This window comes from Oratosquilla oratoria, chromosome 12 (genome assembly GCF_046742065.1).
Source record: "Oratosquilla oratoria isolate Oo_2021 chromosome 12, ASM4674206v1, whole genome shotgun sequence".
Lineage (NCBI taxonomy): Eukaryota > Metazoa > Arthropoda > Malacostraca > Stomatopoda > Squillidae > Oratosquilla > Oratosquilla oratoria.
Genome location: NC_134788.1, coordinates 12,531,201 through 12,558,700, shown reverse-complemented (window position 1 = coordinate 12,558,700; position 27,500 = coordinate 12,531,201). Strand labels below are relative to the sequence as shown.

At 42.8% G+C, this 27,500-nt stretch overlaps 1 protein-coding gene across 1 annotated transcript in view; it reads left to right on the top strand.

Annotated features, from left to right (window-relative positions):
• The window catches only part of LOC143030977 (uncharacterized), a 29,822-nt gene extending 23,803 nt beyond the window's left edge, over nt 1–6,019 (top strand). The window contains exon 2 of the mRNA XM_076194282.1: nt 4,276–6,019. Coding sequence (XP_076050397.1) covers nt 4,373–6,010 — 1,638 coding nt within the window. The 5' untranslated portion in view covers nt 4,276–4,372 and the 3' untranslated portion in view covers nt 6,011–6,019. The remainder of the gene's footprint in view (nt 1–4,275) is intronic.
• Nucleotides 6,020–27,500: the final 21,481 nt, after the last annotated feature.

Genomic DNA, 27,500 nt, shown 5'->3' with positions numbered 1-27,500 from the left:
GCTCAAATTGGTGTACGTTCATCGATGTAGAACCGCGCATGTTTCCGAGTTTGATCTTCAATACTTTGTTTAATGTTACAAAATATTATATTCGCATTTCTTCTTTTCTCCCGTATTGGGGAAAGGGGTGAAAGGTTCCTTAATGGATTCACTCAATTTTATTTGGTGCTGCCAACATCTTCAGCTTTATTATGTCTTTCGACTTGAAGCAAATACTAGAGAAATATTCCAAGGGATGAGATGATGAGGCAACAACTGGAATGACGCAGGGGTATTTTACAAAAAATATTGGGCGAAGAATTGTCAGTACATAGGTTATTCAAATCCTAGGCAATTGTATATGCTAATGTTATTCAGTAAATTTTTAGAAGTGCGCACGTCTGATATAGCAATAGAAAATTAAGTTTGTGAATTATAAAACATTAACATAATCTGTTTTTCTTGGCGGAAATCAATAACAAAACCTTGCTAAAAGCAAATATACTACTGAATGAAGCTGCGAGCATAGCATTAAGATGCCATGTAAGTTTGACGATGACTTTCACGTTGTGAAGCGGGTGTTCTCCAAATCCAGTTGACATTAATAAATGCTGTTACAAAGATAGTAGGGCTTCCTTCAAGCTATGCAACAACTCTACTCCACGCAGTCCAAACAAGTACTTAATCAGGCCGTCAGCATCCATGACAACGACCCGATGGATCTTTAGAGTTATAGGTACCACATTACTAAATACAGCTTAGGTGAGATATGTTAGGTAGCACAGGTTAGGTGAGGTTAGAATATATGAATTTATCATCCTGTAATTTCTTCAACCTTGGCATCCATCAAAACAAACATGATGTAACATTCACCTGCTGCAACTTTATTTGTTAGTAAATCAGTTTTAGCAACTTTTTGTTATTAATTTCTGCTAAGAAAAACATATGTTGATGTATTATAATTAACAAAATGAATAATTTTCTAAGGCTATATCATGTAGATGTGCACTTCTAAAAATAGACCAAACCTAGGCAATGGTATATGGTAATCAAGTACCGTTTATTTAGAGACAAGATTATGCCTCAAATCATTACAATCCTAAACACACAATGACATGGATGAAGTAGTAGTGTTATATGAATTTCTTTGCAGACGACTCAAATATACCAAAGAAAGAATGGAAGAGGATTGCAACTCATTACAACAAGACTTGGACAAGATCTGGGAAAGGACTCAAAAGTGGGAAGTGAAATTCAATATCAAGAAATGTAGTATAATGGAATTTGGAAAAAGTAAAAACAGAATATTGAGAGATCATAGAATTGGTGAAAAAGAAGTAAAAAAAGTAAACTCAGAAAAAGGCCTTGGAGTGATCATCAGCGAAGCGAGAACTGACGTCATATTTTTCTGGTGTTTGATCAAACATTTTGGTGTTTTATGATTTTTTGTTTTATTTGACCAAATGACAAGACATCTTGTCATCGGAGTTTAATGGGTTAATAAAATATTCGGAGAAACCTACAATTTATTGAAGTCAATAAAAGTGGCATTTGTCTATTTGGATGAGGAAATGATAAAGAAAAAAAAAAAATCAACTACACTAATAAAACCAAAACTTGAGTATGCAGCAACGCTATGGACACCCAAAAAAAAAAAAATAAATAAATAAATAAATAAAATAAATAAATAAGATAGATAGAATACAATGAGCAACAACAAAACTGACACCAACTCTTTCTAAAATGACATATGAACAAAGACTGTCCAAATTAGAATTACCAGCTCTGGAACAAAGAAAGGAAAGAGGAGAACTACTAACTATAGAATTATGAAAGGAATTTAAATCTTAGATAAAAATGATTTACTGAAATGGGACAATGGAAAAACAAGAGGATATGAAAAGAAACTCAAAAAAGATAATTAAAGAAGTGGTCTGAAAAAAAGTAGCTTCCCACATTGAGTGATAGATACTTGGAACAAATTAGACAACAAAACAGTGTGTGCAAACACTTTTCAAGATTTTAAGAAAAAAATTGATGCTGAAAGGTACAAAGACGGGTGACCACGAGCATAGCTCTCTTCCTGTATAATACAACTAGGTAAATACACACACACACACACACACACACCCCTATGAAAGAAATAGAAGTAACAAAGAATGAAATAATGAAACACTTGAGTAATATTTATGTCAGAAGATTGCATGGACCAGATGAAATAGCAAACTGGATTTTGAAAGAATGCAGGAATGAACTAGCAGACAAAATATATAGCATAATAAACAGTTCCTTGTAAGAAGGAAAAGTTCCAAAAGTTTGGAAAAAAGCAAATATAGTACCTATATATAAAGGGGGAAATAAAGAAGACCCTACCAACTATAGACCAGTCTCTAACAAGTACAATAGCAAAAATTTGTGAAAGAATTGTCAAAAGTAGATGGGTAAAATATTTAGAAAAAAATGTGCTAAATCCAAGGCAATTTGGATTCAGACAAGGACTATCATTCGTCACCAATTTAATATGTTTCTATTCAAGGCTAATAGATATAATACAAGAAAGAGATGGATGGGCTGATTGTGCATTTCTAGACCTAAAAAAAGCTTTTGACAAAGTACGACATAAGAAGTTTCTTAAGAAATTAGAAACTGAAGGAGGAATACAGGACAAACTGCTTAAATGGGTGGAAGACTTTTTGCAAGAAAGAAAAATGAGAGTAGTGATAAGAGACAAAAACTCAAATTGGGATGAAGCAATAAGTGGTGTTCCACAAGGAATAGTTCTGGCCCCAATAATGTTTGCTATATACATTAATGATATGGATGAAGAAATTGAAAGTTATATGAGTTTCTTTGCAGATGATGCAAAACTATTAAAAAAAGTGAACACGGAAGAAGATTGTGAGTCACTACAGAGTGATCTAAATAAAGTATGGGAATGGAGTAGGAAGTGGGACATGGAGTTTAATACAAAAAAGTGTAGTATAATGGAATTTGGAAAAAGCGAAAACAGAATAACAGGATCATATAAATTGGGAGAAAAACAAAAAAAAAGTAGAAAGAAAATGAGAAGGACCTGGGAGTCATTGCTATGAATAATATGTCACCTAAGAAACAAATAAATAAGATTTTTGGAGAACCTTATAATTTAATAAGAACAATCAAAGTGACATTTACATACCTGGATGAAGAAATGGTGAAGAAAATACTAATCACTCTGATGAGACCAAGATTGGAATATGCAGCAACGATGTGGTCACCAAGTACAAAAAAATGTATAAAACAAATTGAGAGAATACAAAGAGCAATTACAAAATTGGCACCACTCAAAACTATCATATCAAGAGAGACTAGCAAAACTTGAGCTAAAGACATTAGAGCAAAGAAGAGAGAGAGGAGATTTGATAGCTATTTACATAATCATGAAAGGCATAGAAATTATTGATAGAGAGGATCTAATAAAATGTGATGATAGAAATACAAGAGGACACGGAAAGAAAATCGAGAAAACAGCTATAGAAGAGATCTGAAAAAGAACAGCTTTCCTCACAGAGTAATAGACATTTGGAACAAGTTAGATGAGAAAGTAGTGTGTGCAAAAACAATACATGAATTTAAAAATAGTTTAGATAAAATGAGGTATGAAGACTGGACACCACGAGCATAGCTCCCCTTCCCGTGAAATACAACTAGGTAAATACACACATACACACACACACGTAGACCGATTCACAGCAAAGATTGGAGGTCCAAAGAAGGAGGGAAATTTTTGTGGATTTCAACGAGGAAGTACCCTTTTGTATTTATAGGGAAGGGGAAAGCTCGTGGTGTAGTGGGAAGGTAATGAAAAGGAAGAAGGGGAGGGATTACTGAGGGAAATGCAAGGAAATGAGGAAGGAGGCGCAAGGGCGCCACCTATGGAAAAAAGTAAACAAAATATCAGCTAATGCTGGAAAAGTGGTTAAACCTCCTCTTTCTCTGTGCACTACTCTTTGAACCACGTTCATCCATTGCAGCGATGCTTGATATGGTACATGGTAGCTTTAAAAATATTCTTACACCATGGGACATTTTTGCCGGATTTTGGAAGGTGGTCATAAAAACACCAGGAAATTTTCAAAACTGGAAAACTTTATTTGTGTATATACATAGATACCACCGTTAATATCAGTATTAAGAGTCATTTGTTCCCTTTCCCTACTACATTTTCGTTAATGCCCCACTGTATTTGTTTAAGCTCGTGTTACACCTTTTACAAGCTCTCAAAAAGTTAATGTCGAACTTATTTTTTTCCTACAGGTCGAGGGTAAATATCAACATTTCCTTGGAAAAGGTATCCAAAAATTCTGTATATTCATCAAGGAACAAAGAGAAACTCATGTGACACACCTATCTCATGAGTCATCTTAAATATCACATGATGGCCCACACTGGAGAGAAACCTTTCCATTGTGACCTGTGTGATGCAGCTTTCTCAGGAAAGACTAGTCTCAAAAATCACATGATGACCCACACTGGAGAGAAGCCTTTCAAGTGTGACCTGTGTGATGCAGCTTTCTCAAGAAAGACTAGTCGTAAAAATCACATGATGACCCACACTGGAGAGAAGCCTTTCAAGTGTGACCTGTGTGATGCAACTTTTTCACGAAAGAGTGGTCTCAAATATCATGTGATGGCCCACACTGGAGAGAAGCCTTTCCAGTGTGACCTGTGCAATGCAACTTTTACACAAAAGAGGGCTCTCAAATATCATATGATGACCCACACGGGAGAGAAGCCTTTCCAATGTGACCTGTGTGATGCAGCTTTCTCAGGAAAGAGTCATCTCAAAAGTCACATGATGACCCACACTGGAGAGAAGCCTTTCAAGTGTGACCTGTGTGATGCAGCTTTCTCATGGAAGAGTTCTCTCAAACTACATATGGCGACCCACACTGGAGAGAAGCCTTTCAAGTGTGACCTGTGTGATGCAGCTTTCCCAGAGAATAATGCACTCAAATATCATGTGATTACCCACACTGGAGAGAAGCCTTTCAAATGTGACCTGTGTGAAGCAGCTTTCTCACGGAAGGGTTCTCTCAAACGACACATGGTGAGCCACGCTGGAGATAAGCCTTTCAAATGTGACCTGTGTGATGCAGCTTTCCCACGAAAGGGAAATCTAAAACAACACATCATGATCCACACTGGAGAGAAGCCTTTCCAATGTGACCTGTGTAATGCAGCTTTCTCAGCAAAGGGTAAACTCAAACGTCACGTGATGGCTCACACTGGGGAGAAACCTTTCCAATGTGACCTGTGTAGTGCAGATTTCTCACAAAAGAGTGATCTCAAACAACATGCACTGACCCACACTGGAGATAAGCCTTTCCAGTGTGACCTGTGTGATGCAGCTTTCTCACAAAAGAGTGGTCTCAGGCAACACGCAGTGACCCACACTGGAGATAAGCCTTTCAAATGTGACCTGTGTGATGCAGCATTCTCATGGAAGAGTTATGTCAAACTACATATGGTGACCCACACTGGAGAGAAGCCTTTCAAATGTGACATGTGTGATGCAGCTTTCTCAGGGCATAGTGGTCTCAGATATCATGTGATGACTCACACTGGAGAGAAGCCTTTCAAGTGTGACCTGTGTGATGCAGCTTTCTCAGCAAATAGTGTTCTCAAAAATCACATGATGACCCACACTGGAGAGCAGCATTTCAAGTGTGACCTGTGTGATGCAGCTTTCTCACAAAAGGGTAATTTTAAACGACACTTGGTGACCCACACTGGAGAGAAGCCTTTCAAGTGTAACCTGTGTGATGCAGCTTTCTCAGTGAAGAGTTCTCTCAAACTACATATGGTGACCCACACTGGAGAGAAGCCTTTCAAGTGTGACCTGTGTGATGCAGCTTTCTCGTGGAATAGTGGTCTCAGATATCATGTGATGACCCACACTGGAGAGAAGCCCTTCAAGTGTAACCTGTGTGATGCAGCTTTCAGAGTAAAGGTTAGTCTCAAAAAACACTTGGTGACCCACACTGGATAGAAGCTTTTTAAATGCGACATGTGTGATGCAGCTTTCTCAGGAAAGAGTCATCTCAAACTATACATGGTTAACCACGCTAGAGAGAAGTCTTTCCAATGTAACCCGTGTTATGCAGTTTTCCAGCCAAAGGGCCCTCGAACGACACATGATCCACACCAGAGAGAAGCCTTTCAAGTGTGATGCGGCTTTCTCATTGAAGAGTTCTCTCAAACAACATATGGTAACCCACACTGGAGACAAGCCTTTCAAGCGTGACCTGTGTGATGCAGCTATCTCAGGAACGACTGCTCTAAAATATCACGTGATGACCCACACTGGAGAGAAGTCTTTCAAGTTTGGACTGTGCAATGGAGCTTTCTCAGGAAAGACTATTCTCAAACATCTCATGATGACCCACACTGGAGAGAAACCTTTCCAGTGTGACCTGTGAGATGCAGCTTTCTGAAGAAAGAGTGCTCTTAGATATCGAGTGATGACGCACACTGTAGAGAAACCTTTTACGTGTGAACTGATGCAGCTTTCTCAGAAAAAAAAGACCTCGCGTGGTGGCCCATACAGGAAAGAAAACCTTTCAGTCTTCTCACGAAAAGTTCGTTTCAAATGTCACATTGACTCACACCTTCTCACGAAAGGTTGATATGTATTGGGTGATGACCCACGCTGGTGGCCGCACAGATAATTTCATTAGACATGCATACATTATCAATCTTACCTAACTCTGTCATGAATCTTCATAATGTGTGCATGCCAAATGGATTTGTTATCCATGTGTCCAATTATGAATTCATTGTTGGTGTTGCACATTTTATGAATATTGATCTGTGCAGATTCACAATGTGCATTACATATGCTACCAAGGCCTATAGCCTAGGCTTATCCTGTGTTGTTGGTATTGTGCCACACGCTGCATTGCAATGGGACCTTTCACAGTCAGGCTCGTAGTTTCCTATTAGCGCTAGAATTTTCAATTGTCTCAGATTTCATGAGGCAAAGGGGTGACTTAGCTAATTTTGAAACCGATATTTAAAAAAAAATACGACAAATTGCTGCATATGTGTATTTAGAATTAAAAACATGACTCTTAATGTTATAGATTTTACTGGTGTGTGATAAGGCTTTGTTAATTTAGTTATAAGATAAAACTAAAAATAGGCAATTATTTTTACTGAAGTATAAGCAGTAAAAATTAGAGGATGTTGATTTTGGTTTGTGCATTTTATCTGAGAGTGTTGAAAAATAATGGATATCACTGTCACGCCCTGTATATGAAGATAATCAGTGAGATAAAATATAACAGTGGTGGCGGACGTACGAGTATTTGATGCGCGATGTATTGAAGCGATGAGTTGAAAAACGTGACTTTCAATTCGTCGCAACATCATGAAAGCAGTCATGGGGCGTACCGATTTCTAATCGCTGCGTAGTGTGTCAATAACAGTCGAAGGGAGAGGAAGGACGCGCTCTGCTTCGCTCTTCTAGTTTCATACAATGGCACAAGCAACTTCCGCAAAGCCTTTCGAGTGGACGAAGACTATTATATTACATTACATTAAGCTACTAAAGCAGTACCCAGGCATTTGGAATATAAAATGAGAAATATAAAAAGTACAAACATCTAAAGCTGACTTATTTTCTTTAACAAAATGTAATGTGCGGAATGAAGACATTACCAAAAAAAAATTCATACACTGAAAACACAGTTTCACAGTGAAATGACTGCCATCAATGCATCAAAGAAGTCTGGTGCTGGCACGAAGAATATATACACTCCTAAGCTGTGGTGGTTTAATGATTAAATGAGTAGAGCGTCGGTAGATATCCTCATCCCGTGAATGCCAAATGATGACTGATATCTGGTTGCTCGCGCAAGGTATTCGCAGTGATGCAGCCCGTCCGGACGCTAGTGTTAAGTTTTAAACACGACTACTGCATCAAGTCGCTGATGCGTGATGGTACGTGTGGACGGGGCTTTAGTAATCGTACCGGAAAAATTAGGTCTTCGATGCAAAATTATATTTTCTATACATTACATAGATTTGCCTATTGCTTGGTGCATTCAATTGAAAGTATATATCAGTATAAGTCCATTGAAGTCGGTAGAAAATGACAAATTGCTTGGCTTGATACAATTATAGGCTGTTTTACGAATATCTGTAATTATAAATAGAGGTTCAAACAATGCGATATGCCGTTTGCAATCATGAAATTAATTGACTTAAGTTTTAGACACAATAATGTACAACGATACACCTCTGTAAGTTTATAATACTTGCCCAAAAAAGTATTTATTTTCCGGCAAGAATTACAAAATCTGGCGGTGTCTGGTATCAAATCTCTCACTGCGAAAGGTCCCATTAGCAATGCCCCGCCTCTAGCCTGTGGCATTTGTTGAAGACCTGACTTCGACCCTTGGTCACTTTAGGGGTCGATCCAAGGGCTGAATTGAGTGCGAAGGTCGTTGGGATCCCATCTGGCTTTAGACGAGGCCACACAACTCCCGAATATCCAATAGAATAAGCCAGATCCTTCACAAGACGGGCTCATAGTGATCCAAGCAAAATTTAGAATGTTCCCTTGGTACCCACAACGATCCCTTTCTCCCGATTATGTTCATCTTCTGCATCAAAGGGGAATTGAAAGAAGCTCCGACCGCTACTTTGCCCGTTGTTACAATTGGCAGATACACAATAGACCATGATTTGTTCAATTTTCCCACAACTATTCAGTGTTGAACAATGACGTGTGAATAGCGATGTTTGGCTACTAATACATCACTCCTCCGAAGATTCTTGACGATAGCCGAAGGTGGTTCTGTTTTCGAATTGCAAACGATTTATTTAGGTTTGAAAAATAGCGTTTATGTGCCTAAATTCTAATTGGCAAAACTGTATCGTGGGAATGGTTTATTTACTCTCCTTGGAGTTTTAGAAAATTGTTTTCCGTTTTGCATTCTGACCTCTAAGTGTTCCATGAAATGCACGGATCGTTTTGTAATTACGAAAAATCAAGAATTTCAGGTAATAGTGCAACTGGTGTATATATCTGTACGTCATGACGGATAAAGTTCTGTTTATCTTAGTGTTGTGTAAAGTTCTTTGGAATATACGACATTGTTACTTGAAATCTGTGTTACTGTAAATATATCTACGGTAATATATTTAGCAGAGTTTATTGTATCCTTTGAGACAACTCTCGTATTTCAATGAAGTCTTTCCAAGAGTAATATCAGATGTCATATGATGAATTCTTCGTTGTTGACGAATAATGATAAAATTGCTGAACGGTTTTGTAATTAATTGTGCTAAGAAGAGCTTGTTCGTGGTGTCTAGTAGTAGTATTGCATGTGCTTGTTCTCTCGTAATTCCTGGGTGTGGTAAATTGAGATTATTTGTCTTATTCTTATTTTACTATATACTTGGAAATGGTGTATAAGAATTGTATACTGGTGCTGTAGATTCCTTATATATGTGATTCTCATATTTTTATACTCTGTGATATATTTAGTTGCTATACAGCACCCGTTAGTATTGTTTATCTAATTGAATCCTATGTAGACATCTTATGTTTATGTCAAAGTACTTATACCAAGACGCTTGTTTGTTTACCTCGGCTTGCAAATAAATTAAGAAAAGCAAGTCCCCGTTTTTCGCTTATTCCTCAATTCACACTACAACAATGGCGACGAGGATTTGTGGATTAGTGTGCTGAAGGACTGGTTAATGTTTAGGAAGACAGAAATAGCTGCCTTTCCCACTGATGGTGGAGAAATCTAAGGATGAAGATATTCACGCCGATTCCCTCCGTCGGGACCGTCCAGGCAAATATGGATCCATAAATAGCCTTGGTTTAGTAGGCTACGAGTCATTTGTTTCACAAAGAAACTGGATTTAATACAAGTAGATTTACAATGGCGAATAACTCAGGTAAGATCGACTGTTTTGACCCCCAAGAAAATTAGTTGGGAGATATGGCTAAGCATGTTGCAGGCTCATTTTGCATACAATGGAATCACTGATGATGCCAAGAAGAAAAATTCTTTATTAATATAATTAGGAAGTGATACGTACAGTACCTTAGCCTCCCTGAGTTCACCTGATTTACCGCATGTGAAAGACTACAGTGATTTAGTGAAGCTTTTAGAATCACATTACAAGGTTAAACCGAGCTATCATCGGAGTTTAATCAGATTTCAAAATAGAAAGAAAAAATCTGACTTGAAAAATCTAGCCAAGGATTGTAGTTTTGGTACCTTATTTGATGCACGAGTGAGAGACCAATTGTTTATGGCTATTGATACTGAAGTGTATTTCCCGAACTTAGTTGCTGAGAATTTAGATTTACAAACTATGTCTTCAACGGACACCTTAGAGAAAATTTTAAATTTGGAAAAAGCTTTTGTTGGAGAAAAGCTCCCGACTACTGAAGTGAGGAAAGTGGGGGTTAGTTCTGAATATTTTAATAGTCAGAAAAAAGAAAGTTGTAAGCATTGCGGGTATCCACACAAAAGTGAGAACTGTAGGTTTAAGCACCTAACTTGTTCAGTTTGTAACACGAAGGGACACCTCAAACGAGTGTGCCGTTTTGATAAGACTGTGTCTGGTAAATACACAGGTTCTCAAGGTAAGCCACACAGTGCCCAGAAAGGATCTTTTGGAAAATTTACCAACAAGAAGACGTTTGAAAAAAAGAAAACTAATATGGTTTTCGAGGGAATTTCTCAGGATGAGAGAGATACTGGTAGCGATGATAACCAGTTGTTACATTGAATGGATCGACCTAGCCTTCCAGAAGTGGTTAGTGTTGATATTTCTCATGAACCTGTACAGTGTTGTAGGTAAGGTTTTGCGAGTGAGAAATAAGGTTGATATTAATATTGAAGGTCATAATGTGCCTTATGAAATTGACTGTGGTGCCAGTGTGTCTACCCTAACCTGACATTGGGTTAAAACATTAAATTCATCTTTGGAGCCTAGTGATAAAATTTTGAAGGCTTATGGTAATAATGATTTGCATGTTTTGGGTAAGGTTTATGCAAATATATTTTATGATGGTCACAATGTAATTCAAAGTTTGTATGTAGTTGAATCTAATAACTCTAACTTATGTGGAAGAGATTTAATGCCTAAAATAGGTATTGCACTCATAGGTATAGAGGAAGGAGTTAATGTTTTGGATTCCAAGGTACAATTAGATCATTTTTCAGCTGATTCTAGATTGCCAATTTCATGTGTTGTAGCAAAGGTACACCTAAAGAGTGGTGCTGTACCTAGTTGGAAAAAAACAAAGCCTGTTCCCTACCACTACAGAAAGTTGGTAGAAGATGCTTTAGAAGAGTTAGTTGATAACAATATCATTGAACCAGTACATTCTAGTACTTGGGCAGCTCCAATTGTACCAGTGTTAAAAGCTGACAAATAGTCAATGCGTATCTGTGTAGATTTCAAGGAGTTAAACAAAAGTATTTCATGTGACCAGTACCCTCTGCCTAAAGTTGATGAAATCCTTGCTGTTGTGGGTAAAAGCAAGATATTTTCAAAGATTGATTTAAAGGATGCTTACTTACAGGTGCCAGTAGATGATGAGAGTCAAGAATTGCTAGTAATTAATACTCATAAAGGTCTTTTTAAATATAAAAGATTACCCTTTGGACTTGCATCATCTCCTGCCATCTTCCAAAGATTGATATCCCAGTTATTGATGAATATTGATGGAGTAGTTGCCTTCTTAGATGATATTTTAGTAGGAGGTGAGACTAAAGAGGAACATGATAAGAGATTAGATAAAGTGTTGAAGGTATTTCAGAAACATAATGTTGCTATTAACAAAAAGAAAACTGTTCTGAATACCAGCTCCTTAGAATACTTAGGATATGTCATTTCAGGTGATGGCATAAAACCTTCACCAAGGAAACTTGATGCTATTTTAGAAGCACCTATACCAAAGTCAGTAGGTGAAGTTCAATCATTTTTGAGTCTAGTAACATATTATTGTAGGTTTGTAAAAAAAAATTCAAGTGTATTAGCACCTCTGTATGATTTACTGAAGAAAGATGCAAAATTTAAGTGGTCTTCTGTTGAAGCAAATGCATTTAGGACGGTTAAGGAATAGTTAGCCAACTCTGATTTACTTGCCAATTTTGATGGTGAGCATGATGTTATTGTTGAAGTAGATGCTTCACCAGTAGGAGTAGGATGTGTGTTAATTCAAGAAATGAATGGTAGTCCAAGACCAGTTTACTTTGCAAGTAAAAAGCTGTCTGCTGCTGAGCTAAATTATTCTCAGTTGGACAAAGAAGCTCTAGCGTTAGTGTACGCTGTAACTAAGTTTAAATATTTTTTGCTTGGACGTAAGTTTGTGATCCGTACAGATTACAAACCTCTACTTGGTTATTTGGTAAAGATAAACAGATTCCTGTCAATGCAAATGCAAGAGTACAGCGTTGGGCATTATTGTTATCCCAGTATGATTACCAATTATGTTTTAAGTCCGGTAAACAAAACATTGTGGCAGATGCCCTAAGTCATTTGCCTGTGTCAGATTCTGTTTTAGACTCGCATACACCTGCTGAATATGTGAATTTAGTTGAAAATTTGGAAGATCAAAATATATCCTATGAAAGGGTTAAGGTTATGACAAAGAGTGACCCTGTTCTGAGGAAAGTTTTCCAATGTGTAAAATTTGGCTGGATAGCTGATCCTGTTATTTCTGAATATGCAGCATTTAAAGCAGATTTAAGTATATATGAAGATGTGTTGCTATTTAGGAATAGAGTAGTTATACCAGCTGAGTTAAGAGGTAGTGTACTTTCACAGCTGCATGTAGGTCATAATGGTATCAGTGCTATGAAGGCTGAAGCCAGGAATTGGATATGGTGGCCTAAGTTAGATCAAGATGTATCTGAGGTTACTAAAGCCTGTTCAATTTGTTTTAAAAAATTTCAAGGTTCTCAGGAAGTTACCTTATCATGGCCTGAGACGGGTAAGTCTTGGTATAGATTCCATATGGACTATGCAGGTCCAATCAATGAAAATTATTTCTTAGTGATTGTGGATTCACACTTAAGATTTATGGATGTTCATGTAACAAAGTCAACAACATCTACAGTAACAATTTCTATGCTGAGAAAAACTTTTTGTAATTTTGGGTTACCTGACATTGTGGTTTCAGATAATGCCTCATCTTTTGTATCTGAGGAAATGGAGACTTTCTTTGAAAAGAATGGAATAAAACATATAACCCCAGCCCCTTATAACCCATCATCTAATGGTTTAGCTGAGAGAGCTGTAAAAACTTTCAAGGAAGGATTAAGTAAATTTAAGGAAGGTGATATTCGAACCAGAGTATATAGAATGTTATACAATTACCAACGTTCAATCCATTGTTCCACAGGTAAAGCTCCAGCTGAGCTAATGTTTAACCGAAACTTCAGAGGTAAAATTGAGAAAATTAAAACACAAAATAAGAAGGAAAAGGTTTTGGAAAAAGAGTGTAAGTTTCAGAAGTCTGAATATAAGATTGATGATGCTGTTTTTTTTTTTATAAGAATTATGGCAAAGGTCATTCATGGTTGGAAGGGAAAGTAATTCAAGTTCTAGGTGTGAGAAACTACAAAGTGATGTTAAAAGATTTTGGAAACATTGTTTGGAAAAGACATTCTGATCAACTAATGCCTAGATATACACCAACTGTTCCCAGTAATGACACTGTACCTAAAGATAATTCATGTAGCAGTAAAACTTTTGTACCTATGTATTCTTCAGGTCAAGGACACTGTCCTGATAGTTCAGAAGTAATTGATAAGGCTGATGAAAATTCCTCTGTAAATGTTGATAATGATGATAATGCTGTGAATGTACCAAGTCCACAACCAGTTAGAAGATCTAGCAGAGTTGTGAAACCACCTGATAGATTGAATCTCTAAATTTAGTGTTATAAAGATGAATGTTTCAGTTATGTACTAATGGATACTCCTTTTTCAATAAGGGAAAAGGGATGTGGTAAATTGAGATTACTTGTCTTATTCTTATTTTACTATATACTTGAAAATGGTGTATAAGAATTGTATACTGGTGCAGTAGATTCCTTATATATGTGATTCTCATATGTTTATACTCTGTAATATATTTAGTTGCTATACAGCACCTGTTAGTATTGTTTATCTAATTGAATCCTATGTAGACATCTTTTGTTTATGTCAAAGTACTTGTACCAAGACGTCTATACGTCGCTTGTTTGTTTACCTCGGCTTGCAAATAAATTAAGAAAAGCAAGTCCCCGTTTTTCGCTTATTCCTCAGTTCACACTACAACACTGGAACAGGACCTTCTTGCTGTTGCAAGTGTAGTTGCAAAGGGGGGGCGAGAGTGAAATGCACCTATGGTGATTTACGCGTTTATTAATCATTGGGTCATGTGTACATGAGGGCGTGTGGTGCACGCAGGAAGACAAACGGGTATCTGTCGGCGTGCGCACCACTTCGCGTGAAGACGAAGGGCGAGAGCCTCTCCTCAAACTGCTGGAGTCGGGGGTTCTCGACGGCGTCCAAGAAGTAGGAGTTAAGGATGGGGATGAGCTGACGACGGTCCGTCTTCAACGTGAAGCGGGACAAGCCAAACAGATATATTTTGCATTTGGACGTGGCCCAGGTGACAGCATCTCCAATTCGGTGGTGGCGTAGCGGGTTTCGGCGTCCATCACTGAACAAGAAGCAAGCGCCCCTGACCGTGGTCTTGGAGTAGGGCGTACCCGACGCCGTAGAGGCGTGATGCATCTGTCTGCAGTACCATTGGCAGGGCAGGGTCGAAGTGCGCCAGTGCTGGCGGTGATGACAAAGCTCACTTGACGTCGGCGAAAGCCTTGTGGTCCGGGGTCCAGGTGAATGAACGCTTAGAGCTCATTGGAGGCTCTAAGTGTTGAGCTGTCTTCGCTATGGCCGGGGTGAAGTCCGTCAGTTGGTTCACCAGGCCCATGAAGGAGCGTAGGTCAGTCAAATTGGATGGCGTGGGGAAGTCCCGTGTGGTCCTCACTTTATCCTCGTCGGCGGTGATGCCGTCGGAGGAAAGACGGTGACACCACTCCGAGGGCTCCTCACCGACAGGCGTGACAATAACTTGCCGCACCATTGAGGCAAGTTCTTCCTTCACTTGATTCTGATATGTGAATTGTATCGGCCTGAGCTTGTTGATGGCGAAGGGCATCACGTCGGCTTTCATGTGGATTCTCATGGGTGGACGTCCATCTTTTTTAGGGTGGAGGTGCGGTGGTCATCCTTGGAGACCAGCACGTCGCTAAATTCCCGTAGAAAATAGTCGTAAGCGGCAGCTGGTGAGCTGTCAACGGGTAGTGTTAGCTTGGCGTACCTGTTCGAGTACGTCACCGCTACGATGGGCTTCGGGAAGTCGTGCGCGACTATGGCCAACTCCCAACAGTGGGCGAATCAGAATAGGGGGAGTTGGACCCCATCGTGTACCCGTATATCGGCGGCGCAGTCTCTGTCAGCGAGCGTCAAGTTGAACCGGAAGCGTCCCACTGCGGGGGGCATTTGGGACCCGTCGGCCATGAACGTCGGCGCCGAGAGCGACGACTGCAAGCTGGCCCTGGGTATCCCCAACATGTCTAGGTGTTGAGTGCCTATCACCGTGACGTCCGCACCTGCGGATAATGACAGGTGGCCGTCAGACACATGGCGGCAGATGCCGGCTTTCCCGTTGGGAGGGGCAGTAGCGTCGGGAATTGACGACTCATGGTAGTCCTTGTCCCGATCCTTGGTCGACTTGCGATACTCGCAGTGAACCTCTTTGTTGCAGGTGTGGCAGTGGACGTCCCTGGCAGGGCACTTGGGACTTGGGGTACGAGGGTGGTGTTCTTTGTTCCCGCAGCTGTGGCAGGTGCTGTTAGACGCCCGCCATTTCCTGAGGTCGTGCCGGCGGCCGCAGGATTGATAGGGGCCGCTGGATTGCGGGAGTGCATGCGCCATATGCTAGGCCCTTATATCTGCCAAGACGGCGCTTAAGCTCGGGTCATCCTGGAGAGCCGAGGCTGTCACCCTAAATGCCTTGTGTGAGCGGTAGCTGGTCAGTACCTCCTGCACTGACGTATTTGCAGCGAGGGAGCTGAGGCGTCGTGCGGGTTTCTTGTCCCCGACGCCGATGAGCATCACCATTTTCAGCTGGGCCTCCGCACAAGTGACGGAGTTTCCGGTGCACAGGTCTACTTCTTCAGCCTTATTCCTTATGCGGTCGTAGAAGTCGTCGAAGGACTCGCTTTGCGCCTCTCTGTATCGGAGCAGGTCGCGGCGGTGGAGAGCCTCGACTCGCTTGTCCCGGAAGTGGGCTTGCAGTCGGACGAGCTTCTCATTGGCTGAGAGCGAGGTGTCATGCGGGATGTCCAGGGAGTTCGGTAGTATCCCCTGAACGTCGAGGGACAACCACGACCGGAGCTGTATGTCACGTGGCAACCTATCAACACCGGCCATGACGGCATAGTCGGTCCAGTCATGGCGCCACGAATGAAACGACCGGAAGTGTGCATCGGCCTGCAGTGCCAGGGGACGTTGGACCGAGAGGTTGCCCGGTGGCGGAGGAGCGGGTGTCACTCCGGTGACAGGCGGGATCGGGGCGGAAGGCGGAGGAGGAGGCGACGGGGAGGTCGACGAGAGGCTCGGTGAAGGGGACGTTGTGCAGGTGACAAAGACTACGAGGGATTGCAGGGTGTCCGCTGTTTTGTCGATTTTCTTGCTGTCCTCTCTCCGTTCCTCTCGCATCACCACTACGAGCTGTCTGATGTTACCGCCACTATCCCGCGAAGACGTCACATTTGGTGTGAGCGTAGGTGGGGATGGTAAGTCACTCGCCTCCGAAACCGAAGCCGGTGAATTGCGTCTTGGTTCCATGTTCCCCTGGCTAGGTGGGCATGACCTGCGTGGTTAGGCTGGTGGGTTGCGTGATGTCAGCTTCGCTCCGTATATAGGTCACGGTGGCGGCGGGTAGTGCTCTGCCGAGAGGTTCGATATCCTGATGAGTGGGATGAAAGGCCCCTTTGTTAGCGCCACTACATGTCTACGAAAGCGCGACACTAATTCTACGTAATGTGGCGTCCACTGTCTAGCACCACACTGTTGCACAGCACAGTACTCACAGTCCAACATGCACACTGTCGCCTAATTCCGTCGACACTTCCGTCAACTCTTCGTTCACGCACGCGCCACCGAATCGCGTAACGTCATATTACTGTTACTCCTTCATACACGCACCATCGATTAACGTATCGTCGCTTTTGTATCACTGTTGCAAGGGTATCCTACTCACTGCGCCATGTTTCAAACTATATTGCAAGCCCTGTTGCAAGGGTGGGGCGAAAGCGAAACACACGTAAGGCTACTTACGCTTTCATTAATAGATGGGTTATGTGTATAGGAAAGCGCATGGTGCACGTAGGAAGACTAGCGGGTATCTGTCGGCGTGGGCCCCGATGGAGTGCGTCCTTCGCTCCACGGATTGAAGACCTGCCTACTTTCCATCTAGATACGTTCGGAACTCTACCTACCAGCTCTGCGCTCTGGGAGTGGTTACATGCGTGTGACATCGGCAAGTTTACGAATGTCACGCTTGGTATGCTTGGCCCTGCGTGACCCTCTCGGGTAGCTGGCCGTATGAAAAGGCCCTTGTTGGCCGTTTGAAAGGGCCCTTGTTCGAGATGCGTTGCAGCTGGTTAGGGTATCACCGTGTCGCGCTACACTGAGCTGTGCCTTGTGCTCTGTGATATACAGCACACCATGCTACTGTACACTATGCCACCCATTTCATCCCCACATATTCCACTCCCATTTACCACCCCCTCCCTCCCTCTTTTCATGGCTCCTACAAAGGATTACAAAGGCGGAGCATGCCGACAGGAGACCTTTTGGTCCATATCTAGGTCGGATGCGAAAAATCCTAATAATAATAATAACAAATAAATGTATAAATAAAAACTATGATAATGTAAGTATCAAATGAAATACATAAACGCATAGGCACAGTCAAACAACAAACAAACAGGTAGATAGTAAATAATAATAATGTGACATATAATAGTAAATGAGAATCAAACAGACAAATCATAACAAAACAAATAATATAAAATAAATAATAATCATTACAGCATCTTGCTTAGGTGTTCATCTAAATGATTCTTAAGGCTTCGAACTTAACTACACTGCACTGCCTCTGCAGGAAGTTTATTCCATTCATTAACTACACGTTTGTTGATTTTTTTTCTACCTGCTTCCAAATTAGATCTATTTCCAGACAGTTTGAGACCATTGTTTCTTATCTGATTCTCATTTAGTGTGAAAATTTTATCACTTTTGATGTGAATTCTCTTGAGAATCATACCTGTATCAAATCACCTCTGAGTCTACGTTTTTTTAAGGAAAACAGATTCATATGTTTCAGTCGATTTTCGTGTGATCTATTGTTATATTTGGAATCAGTTTTGTGGCTCGCCGTTGTACTTTTTTCCAATCTATCAATGTCTTTAATGAGATTCGGCGACCATACGGAAACAATATATGAATCTATTTGTTCTGAAGAATACAAACTCTTCGGTACTCCTTACCATTGGATACTTTCGCATAGCGCTAGTTTTCTACCGCTAAACACTGTGTGTTGTTTTAAAACACCTCACTCCGTGAGTCTGGGCAACGGTTATCCTCATTAATGGGCCCTACTGGGGCATGCCCCCCACCCCTCTCCCACAAGTCTAGCACACTAAACTCCATTCTCTTCGCGGTAGCCAACGAGTCAATATCTCTCACAATACTTGCTTCAATTTACCCAAGTTCAGTTTTGGGAACGGTAGAATTCCCTTCTTTGAACGATAGTGAAGTTTCTCTTATTTTACATAACCGCCACCGAGCTATAGTGCACCGTTCTTATTCCACGGTTCACTATTTGCGTTTCTGTAGTGACGAAAAAAGGGCAACCTGCTTCGTCCATTTACACCAGCCTTCTAGCGGCGTCCTTTTTTTGAGCGTCTTGCATCAAAGACATCCGGTCGCCTGGAATTTCTTGAGTGCCCTCTTCCTATCCCGCTTCATTTCCTTAACCGCCACCGAGTATTCTACCACTCTCTGTAAGTATGGAATCTGGTTCTAGTGCTGTTGTTCGAGATAGGTTGTGTGCCTTCGCCGAAGGGAAATATCTCTGCCTTGCCCCGCTCCCGCCAACACACGCGGACCCACACATTTGGTGCATCAAGTGTAGGAATATGGAGTGTCCCCCTTCATCCCCGTGTGAAACGTGCGTTCAATGGGATGATGAGCAGTGGTCCGCGTATTTTCATGCTCACAAGAAAGTGCATGCAAGGAACAAGGTACGCAAGCAAGGAAAATGGCTTCCTCCGTCACCCCCGAAACAAAGAGAAGGCATACTACGCCTACGGAGGAGACGAGCAGTTCTCTCCCTCCTCCAAAGCGTAGTAGACGGAAAGGTTTACAACATCCACCTCGAGTCAATCTCAGGCCCAGTTGTCTCCTATTCCTTCACCCAGGGCGGTTAGCATAGACGGACATGCGCCTCCGGCCCCCTCTAACTTCCGCTCCCGTGCGAGCTTTTTTCCGGATGCGGCCGCTTGCGGCTCGCCCTCGGCTCTTCACGGATGCTCAACCCCAAAACGGACAAAGAACCCGAGTTCGAAGACAAAGAGCTCCTCAACCTCTTCTTCTAATCGGGAGTCCCGCAGTCCACCTTCAACCCATCGTAAGATGAGCCGGGTGATCAACGGAGTCCTTTCCATGCCCGTTGGGCAGGAGGCCCAAGGTGTACCCACGCGCGCGTTACTCGCGGGTAACTCCTCCTCGTCCAGAGGAGGGAGCCTCCCCTTTGAGTCCCCCGGACCATCCGCACCCAAGCGGGACTCTCCAAGCGGGCATTCCCAGGACCTCCTCCCCACTATCTGTTCACTCTTTAATACAATGAGAGAACAGATGGAGGAACAACGGGAATTTATCCAGGCAACCCAAGGACGGTTCATGTTACACCCGAAAGCTCGTCAGGAGTCACCACCCCCAAGGGCCCCCTAGACCATATTCCACTTGATCGGAACCCCCACGAACCCATCAGTGATGATGATGGAAGCGCGGTGTTTCTCGCTGACCGTGCAGACCCCTCCTACGACGACGACGACGATATCCACAGCGCCGTAGGGGAGGGGACAAGCTCCCTATCCCCTCACGATTCCCAGTCGGAATCCCCGATGGTGGTTAAACCTTCCTTCTTAGACATCCTCGCGAGAGTTCGGAGGGCGAATCGACTGGGCCCCCCAAAAGAAGAGGAAGCCACATTCGAGTCTGAAATCTTCAAGACGGGCAATTCTCAGAGAGCGAAGCCTCCTCCAATCCACCTTCCATGGAGTACGCAGACGGTAAGAGCCATGACCCAGGCCTCCGACGCTCTCGCAAAAAGGACAACCGAGAAAGCGCGTTGGCTTTCGGTTCCAGTGGAACACCAAAAACGCTTCTACACCCCATCGGGGACAAACGTCAGGGAAGCCTCGATCCCGGTGAGGTTACCAGAGCTGGTCAAAGTGGACGCGGAATCACTACGCAGAAGAAACGTCCTCCTTTCCGGCAGAGAAGTCAGAGACTACATTCAATCCCTGGCTCTGTCCCTGGCGGTGAACTCCTGGCTGGAATGCCTCCTTGCCTCAGTAGGGGAGTTCTTACCCGAACTGCAACCCCAGGAAGAATACGACCTCCAGGCTCTATTGGAAAGCGCGAGCAGAGCCCTGAAGCATCAGGCTGCCTGCCTCTCAACGTCCTGGGCCAACTTCGAGTCCCGCAGGAGAGACACCATCCTCGGGGACCCCAGTGACCCCCTCCTTAGAGAGATTTATGCTCCTTTGAAGAGGGCCCCCCTTCTCACCCACACGCTGATTCCCCCGGAAATGGTGGACTCGGCAATCGCAAGCGCGAACCAATTGATGCATAACAGAGCCATCGAGAGAATAGCCGTCCCCAGCTCGAGGCCAAGGGCCAACCCCCCATCGACCCCTAGGTCCTCTCAGACGCAGAGGCAGCCTTTTCATCACCCTAAGAGAGAAGAAAGGCCACCCCCCACCCATTCAAAATTGAAAACACAGACAGAAAAGCCCCGCCCGTTTCCGAATAGAGAGCAGAGGCGCAAACATCATAGAGGCTCCGCCCCCCCCCTCGCAGAAAATTCTAGGAATTCGCCTGCCCTCCCACAGAAGATAGGAGGTTGCCTCTCTCTCTGCTGGAGGGCATGGGAAGAAGCCGGGGCGGACGACTGGACCATACAGGTCATCAAGGCAGGCTATCGCCTTCCTTCTCACACCGTCCCCAGCCTCTCCCCCTATCCCATCCAAGTCAGCAACAACCATCCGGGCTCGGATCGCGGGCGGGCCCTAGCGGAGGAAATCTCCGCTCTGCTTCAGAAAGGAGCTCTACAGGAAGTCTCGACTCCGGACCCAGAGTTCTACTTAAGGCTATTCCTCGTAGCAAAGGCAACAGGGGAGTGGAGACCAGTCATCGATCTGTCTCCTCTCAACAAGTTCCTTTCCCTGACGAAGTTCCGAATGGACACCCCAGAGGCCGTAAGGGCGTCTATCAGGGAAGGGGACTTCATGGTGTCACTGGACCTCCAAGATGCCTATTTCTAAATACCATTGCATCCCTCATCCAGAAAATTCCTCAGAATCGTCCACAAGGGCACCACCTTCTAATTCACCTGCCTATGCTTCGGCCTTTCCACAGCAACCCAAGTCTTCACTAGAGTGTTCAAACTCGTCTCAGCGTGGTCCCACTCCAAAGGAATTCGTCTATCAGGGAAGGGGACTTCATGGTGTCACTGGACCTCCAAGATGCCTATTTCTAAATACCATTGCATCCCTCATCCAAAAAATTCCTCAGAATCGTCCACAAGGGCACCACCTTCTAATTCACCTGCCTATGCTTCGGCCTTTCCACAGCACCCCAAGTCTTCACTAGAGTGTTCAAACTCGTCTCAGCGTGGTCCCACTCCAAAGGAATTCGTCTACTCCGTTACCTGGACGATTGGCTGATCCTGGCACAGTCCGCCCAGCTATGCCAAGAACACCTGGGAATGGTCCTAACCTTCGTCCGCAAATTGGGCACCATAGTCAACCAGACGAAGTCAGATTTCATTCCAAGACAGAGAGTCACATACCTGGATATAGTTCTGGACTCTTCCCTGATGAAGTCCTTCCCAGTAGAGAAGAGAATCCAGAATCTCACTTCTCTCGTTGTACAAGCACTATCGACCGGGTTCCTGACGGCAAAACAGTGCCAAGTCCTCCTGGGCCATATGGCCTCCGTCGAGAGGTTAATCCCCAGGAGCAGACTAAGAATGCGACCGCTACAGTGGCTCCTCAAGTCTCAGTGGTCCCCGCAAGGGGGAAAAACCCGACAACGCATCACCCTTACCGGAGAAGTCAAGGATTCTCTTCTCTGGTGGAAGGACCCGTGCAACCTGCTCGTGGGGATGCCCCTCGGCCCATCTCCCCCCGAAGTCCTCCTATTCTCCGATGCCTCCAAGGAGGGCTGGGGGGGCCACCTCAACGACGATCACGTCAGCGGTTCCTGGTCCACAGTCGAGCGGACAGCCCATATCAACTGGCTAGAGTTGAAAGCAGTACTGCTGGCTCTCCGTCACTTCACGGATCAAATCTCGGGGAAAGTAGTGGGCATCATGTCGGACAATTCCTCGGTAGTAGCCTACCTGAACAAGCAAGGTGGCACAGTCTCCCAGGACCTATGCCTTCTGACTATGGACATCCTCAATTTAGCCGAGAATCTCCAAGTGTCACTCAGAGCTCGCTACATTCCAGGGAAGAAGAATGTCTGGGCGGACCACCTCAGCAGAAGGAGTCAGGTAATCAGCACGGAATGGTCCCTCCATCGGGAAGTAGCGAACTTCATCATCAGCAAATGGGGCTCCCCTCTAGTGGACCTTTTCGCCACCAGATGGAATCACCAGCTCCCAATATATTTCAGCCCTCTCCCGGATCCGCTGGCGGCAGGAGAGGACGCTCTTCTGCAAAGCTGGGACAACCTCGACACCTACGCTTTCCCACCGTTTCCCTTGCTACAGAAGGTGCTCCAGAGAGTAAGAAACGCATCCAACCTTCGGATGACTTTGATCGCTCCCTGGTGGCCGAAAGCCCCATGGTTTCCAGACGCCCTCGAGCTAGCAGTGGAAGAGCCCCTGGCCCTTCAGGGAAGACCCGACCTTCTACATCAACCGATCAACGGGGCCTGGCACAAGAACCCGTCAGCTCTTGCGCTTCACGCGTTCAGACTATGGTCCGGATCCTCCTAGAGAAGGGTTTTCCCAGAGAAGTGGTGGGAGACATGTCCGCTCCTATTCGCTCTTCCTCAGCTAACCTTTATCAAGGGAAATGGAATGCTTTTGCAGAATGATGCCACTCCCGGACAATAATCCCAGATCAAGCCATCATTCCTGAGATTGCCTCCTTCTTCCACTTCCTCCGGAAGTCCAAGAAGATCTCCCTCTCGGCAGTGCAGGGCTATAGGGCAGCGTTAAATCAGGTGTTTTCTCTGAAGGGCATGGATCTAGCCCTGTCACCAGAAATTTCCATGCTCTTCAGACATTTCAGAAAATCGTGCCCCCCCAGGGAAATCACTTCTCCTCCGTGGGATGTGGCATTAGTCCTGAACTCTCTGCGGGGTCCCCCTTACGAACCCCTCCGAGATGCTCATTTGAAGGACCTCACCTTGAAGACAGTTTTTCTCTTAGCCCTAGCATCTTCCAAGAGAGTAGGGGAGTTACATGCCATCTCTTATAGAGTCGCCCACTCAAAAGGATGGCAAGAGGTCTCCTTCACTTTTCTGCCAAAAACCAGGATCCGGCCAAAGCCGACCCTAGATTCTGGTCCTTTAGTGTTCCTTCCTTAGACGACTTTGTAGGGGGCGAACAAGCGGAAATGGTACTATGCCCGGTACGTGCCATCCGGACCTACCTCAAGAGGACTAAACATCTTAGACCAGAATTGCAGAGGTTGTTCGTCTCTACTGAGAGTAAGCCCAAGCCCGTCACTAAGAATTCCATTTCTTGCTGGATCAAGGAAGTCATCCGCAGGGCCTACGGAATGAGCCCCACGGACTGCCCTAGAGCAAAAGCTCATGACCTCAGGGCAATAGGGACCTCCCTAGTCTTCCGAAAGAATCTGTCGGTCAACCAGGTCCTTCAAGCAGGTATATGGAAGTCCCACACTACGTTCACTTCCTTTTGCCTCAAAGAAGTCATGTGGGAATCTTTAGTGAACTTCTCTTTGGGCCCCATAGTGGCCGCCCAAGAAGTCCTGAGATGACATATCCCTCCCCAATAGCACACAGCCGACCCTGACAACTCATCCAGGTTCTGGCTCGGCAAACACGGGGATACCTATCCAAAGTCCTTCTCATACTTCTACATTCCCTTACCTCACCGAGGGCTCTCAAGCATTCCAAGGGAATCAATTCAAGCCCTTCAAGTGGTACAAAGTGAGTATGCCCTGTCTGTCTCCACTCCTGGGAACAGAACTAGGTGCCCTTCAAAGTTTAGGGGAATATATAAGGGTCTGGTCAACGTAGGTCTTAGCACACTAAAGCTTTTCCTTACGGAGGTTTCCCAGGCTAGATAACTACTTCCTTCCCTCCTAAGTCCGAGTCCCCTATGGCAAGGAGTACCGAAGAGTTTGTATTCTTCGGAACAAATGCAATTTTCGCAGGAAAATTAATTTTTCCCTGATACAAACCTGAGGTACTCCTTACCTCTAATGGCCCTCCTCAGCCACCCCTCTAATAGCTCCTTCTCCCTTGCCTGTCAAACCTTGTGATTAATTTCATACCTGGCTCAGAGAATGGAGTTTAGTGTGCTAGACTTGTGGGGGGGGGGCGTGCCCCAGTAGGGCCCCTTACTGAGGATAACCGTTGCCCAGACCCACGGAGTGAGGTGTTTTAAAACGACACACAGTGTTTAGCGGTAGAAAACTTGCGCTACGCGAAAGTACCCTATGGTAAGGAGTACCTCAGGTTTGTATCAGGGAAAAATTAATTTTCCTGCGAAAACTACATTTTCCCTAAAAAAGCGTACATTCAGAGGTGACTTGATACAGGTGTTTAAGATTCTAAAAGGAATTGACAACATCAAAAGTGACACAATTTTCACATTGAATGAGAATCAGACAAGAAACAATGGTCTCAAACTGTCCGGAAATATATTCAATTTGGAATTAGGTAGAAACAACTTTACTAACCATGTAGTTAATGAATGGAATAAACTTCCTGCACAGGTAGTGCAATGTAGTTCAGTTCGAAGCTTTAAGAATCATTTAGATAAACATCTAAGCAAGATACTGTAATGATTACAAATTAGTTTATATTACTTGTTTTTGTTTTGTTATCATTTGTCTGTTTGATTTTCATTTATTATTAGTTATATGTCAATTTAATATTATCTACTATTTACCTGTTTGTTTATTATTTAACTATACCTATGCATTTATTTATGTATTCTATTTGTTATTTGCATTATAGTTTTTATTTATTATTTCATAATGATTTTTTTTTTTTTGCATCCGACCTAGATATGGACCAAAAGGTCTCCTGTCGGCATACTCCGCCTTTGTAATCCTTTGTAATGTGGACAAACTAACAATTTATATAGCTTGTTAATGACTGGTGGACATTTTAAAGTCAAAAGATCGCGCAATCAGTCCTAGAATGTTTTTTGCTCTCTCAGAGGCTGAAATACACTGCTTTGATGATTTGAGATCGTTACTGATAATTACGCCGAGACCCTTTTCACTATCCTCTTCTGTTAACGAATTTCCAAATAACTTGTAATCGTACTTACTGTTATTACGAATTTCCAAATAACTTGTAATCGTACTTACTGTTATTTTTACCTATGTGCATTACTTTGCATTTACTTGTGTTATTTTCATTAGACACTTTTCAGTCCATTGCTGTAATTCATCTAAATCTTCTTGAATATCTAATTGGTTTAAGTGATCATTTGCCATTCCGCACAGTTTTGTATCATCAGCAAATTTGAAAACGGTAGATTTTAGTCCGTGGTCTGTATCATTTATATATACTATGAATAGAAGTAGCCCAAGAACGGAACCCCGAGGAACTCCACCTGTAACATTTTTCCATCCAGAAGTTTTTCCATTAAAAATAACTCTCTGTTTTCAATCATTCAACCAATTGCTAGTCTAACTTAATAGGCTACCACTTATTCCGTGTGAAGCTAATTTAGTAAGTAGTCTTTCGTGTGGGACGGTATCAAAAGCTTTTGCAAAGTCTAGATATATTAAATCTATATTATTTCTTTTGTCATAATTCGAGATGATTGTGGTGTAGAATTCGAGTTAGTCATGCAAGAACGTTTCCATCTGAACCCATGCTGGCTATCATTTATCAAACAGTTACTTTCTAAATGATGTTCGATAGCATCTCTGATGATAGTTTCCATCTTTTTTCCTGCAATTGAAGTCAAACTTATAGACCTGTAGTTATTTGGTTTCTTTTTGTCACCTTTTTTGAATATGGGAGTAACGTTAGCTAGCTTCCATTTTCTTGGGACATCTCCGGATATGATGGATTTCTTGAAAATAATTTCTAATGGAACAACAATCTCATTTTTCATTTCCTTTAAGATTCTTGGATGCCAACCGCCAGGCCCTGGTGTGTTATTAACTTTGAGTTTCACTATACACCTTTTAATTTTTTCTTTTGTTTTAGTTACCGTAGTGAGTAAGTTTACTCCAGAGTTTTCACAGGTTTCAGTTTGGAGTTCACTTTGAGGTGTTTCGTTTACGAATACTGAGCTAAAATAATTGTTTAAAATATAACACATTCCTTCATTTGAATATTCAAGTTGACTGTCAGCAGATAATAGTGGACCAATGTGATTCCTAATAACCTTTTTATCTCTAATGTAACTAGAATTCTTTGGTATTCTCTTTGGATTTATCAGCTATATTCATTTCGTATTGTCGTTTTCGTTTTTTATTGTCTTTTTTCAAATCTCTGTATTAATATACAGCTTTTATAGTCATTAGATGCATTTGTATTTCTCATAAGCCTGTCTCTTTTTAGCAATACTTTTTTCATTTTCTTTGTCAAATGTAAATTTGCGAAGATGGTTCAAAAAGTATTTGACACTTATTTTCCATTGTGGTTAAATGCTTGTTGTGCCTTCCTCGTAATTTTACACACTGTGTTTTAACGGATCCATGACATAATACCTCCGCCCAAAATACCTCCAGCCAAAATCCCACACCCAAAATACCTCCACCCAAAATACCTCCTCAACCACCCATAATACCTCCATGCATTTGATAAGCGATATGATAAGGACATTTTGGAATGATATTGTAAACAATACATAGAGTATAGAATCCTATATCAGTACCTGGTCGCCATCTGTAATGGCATATAGTGATTAAGCTGATTTTCAAA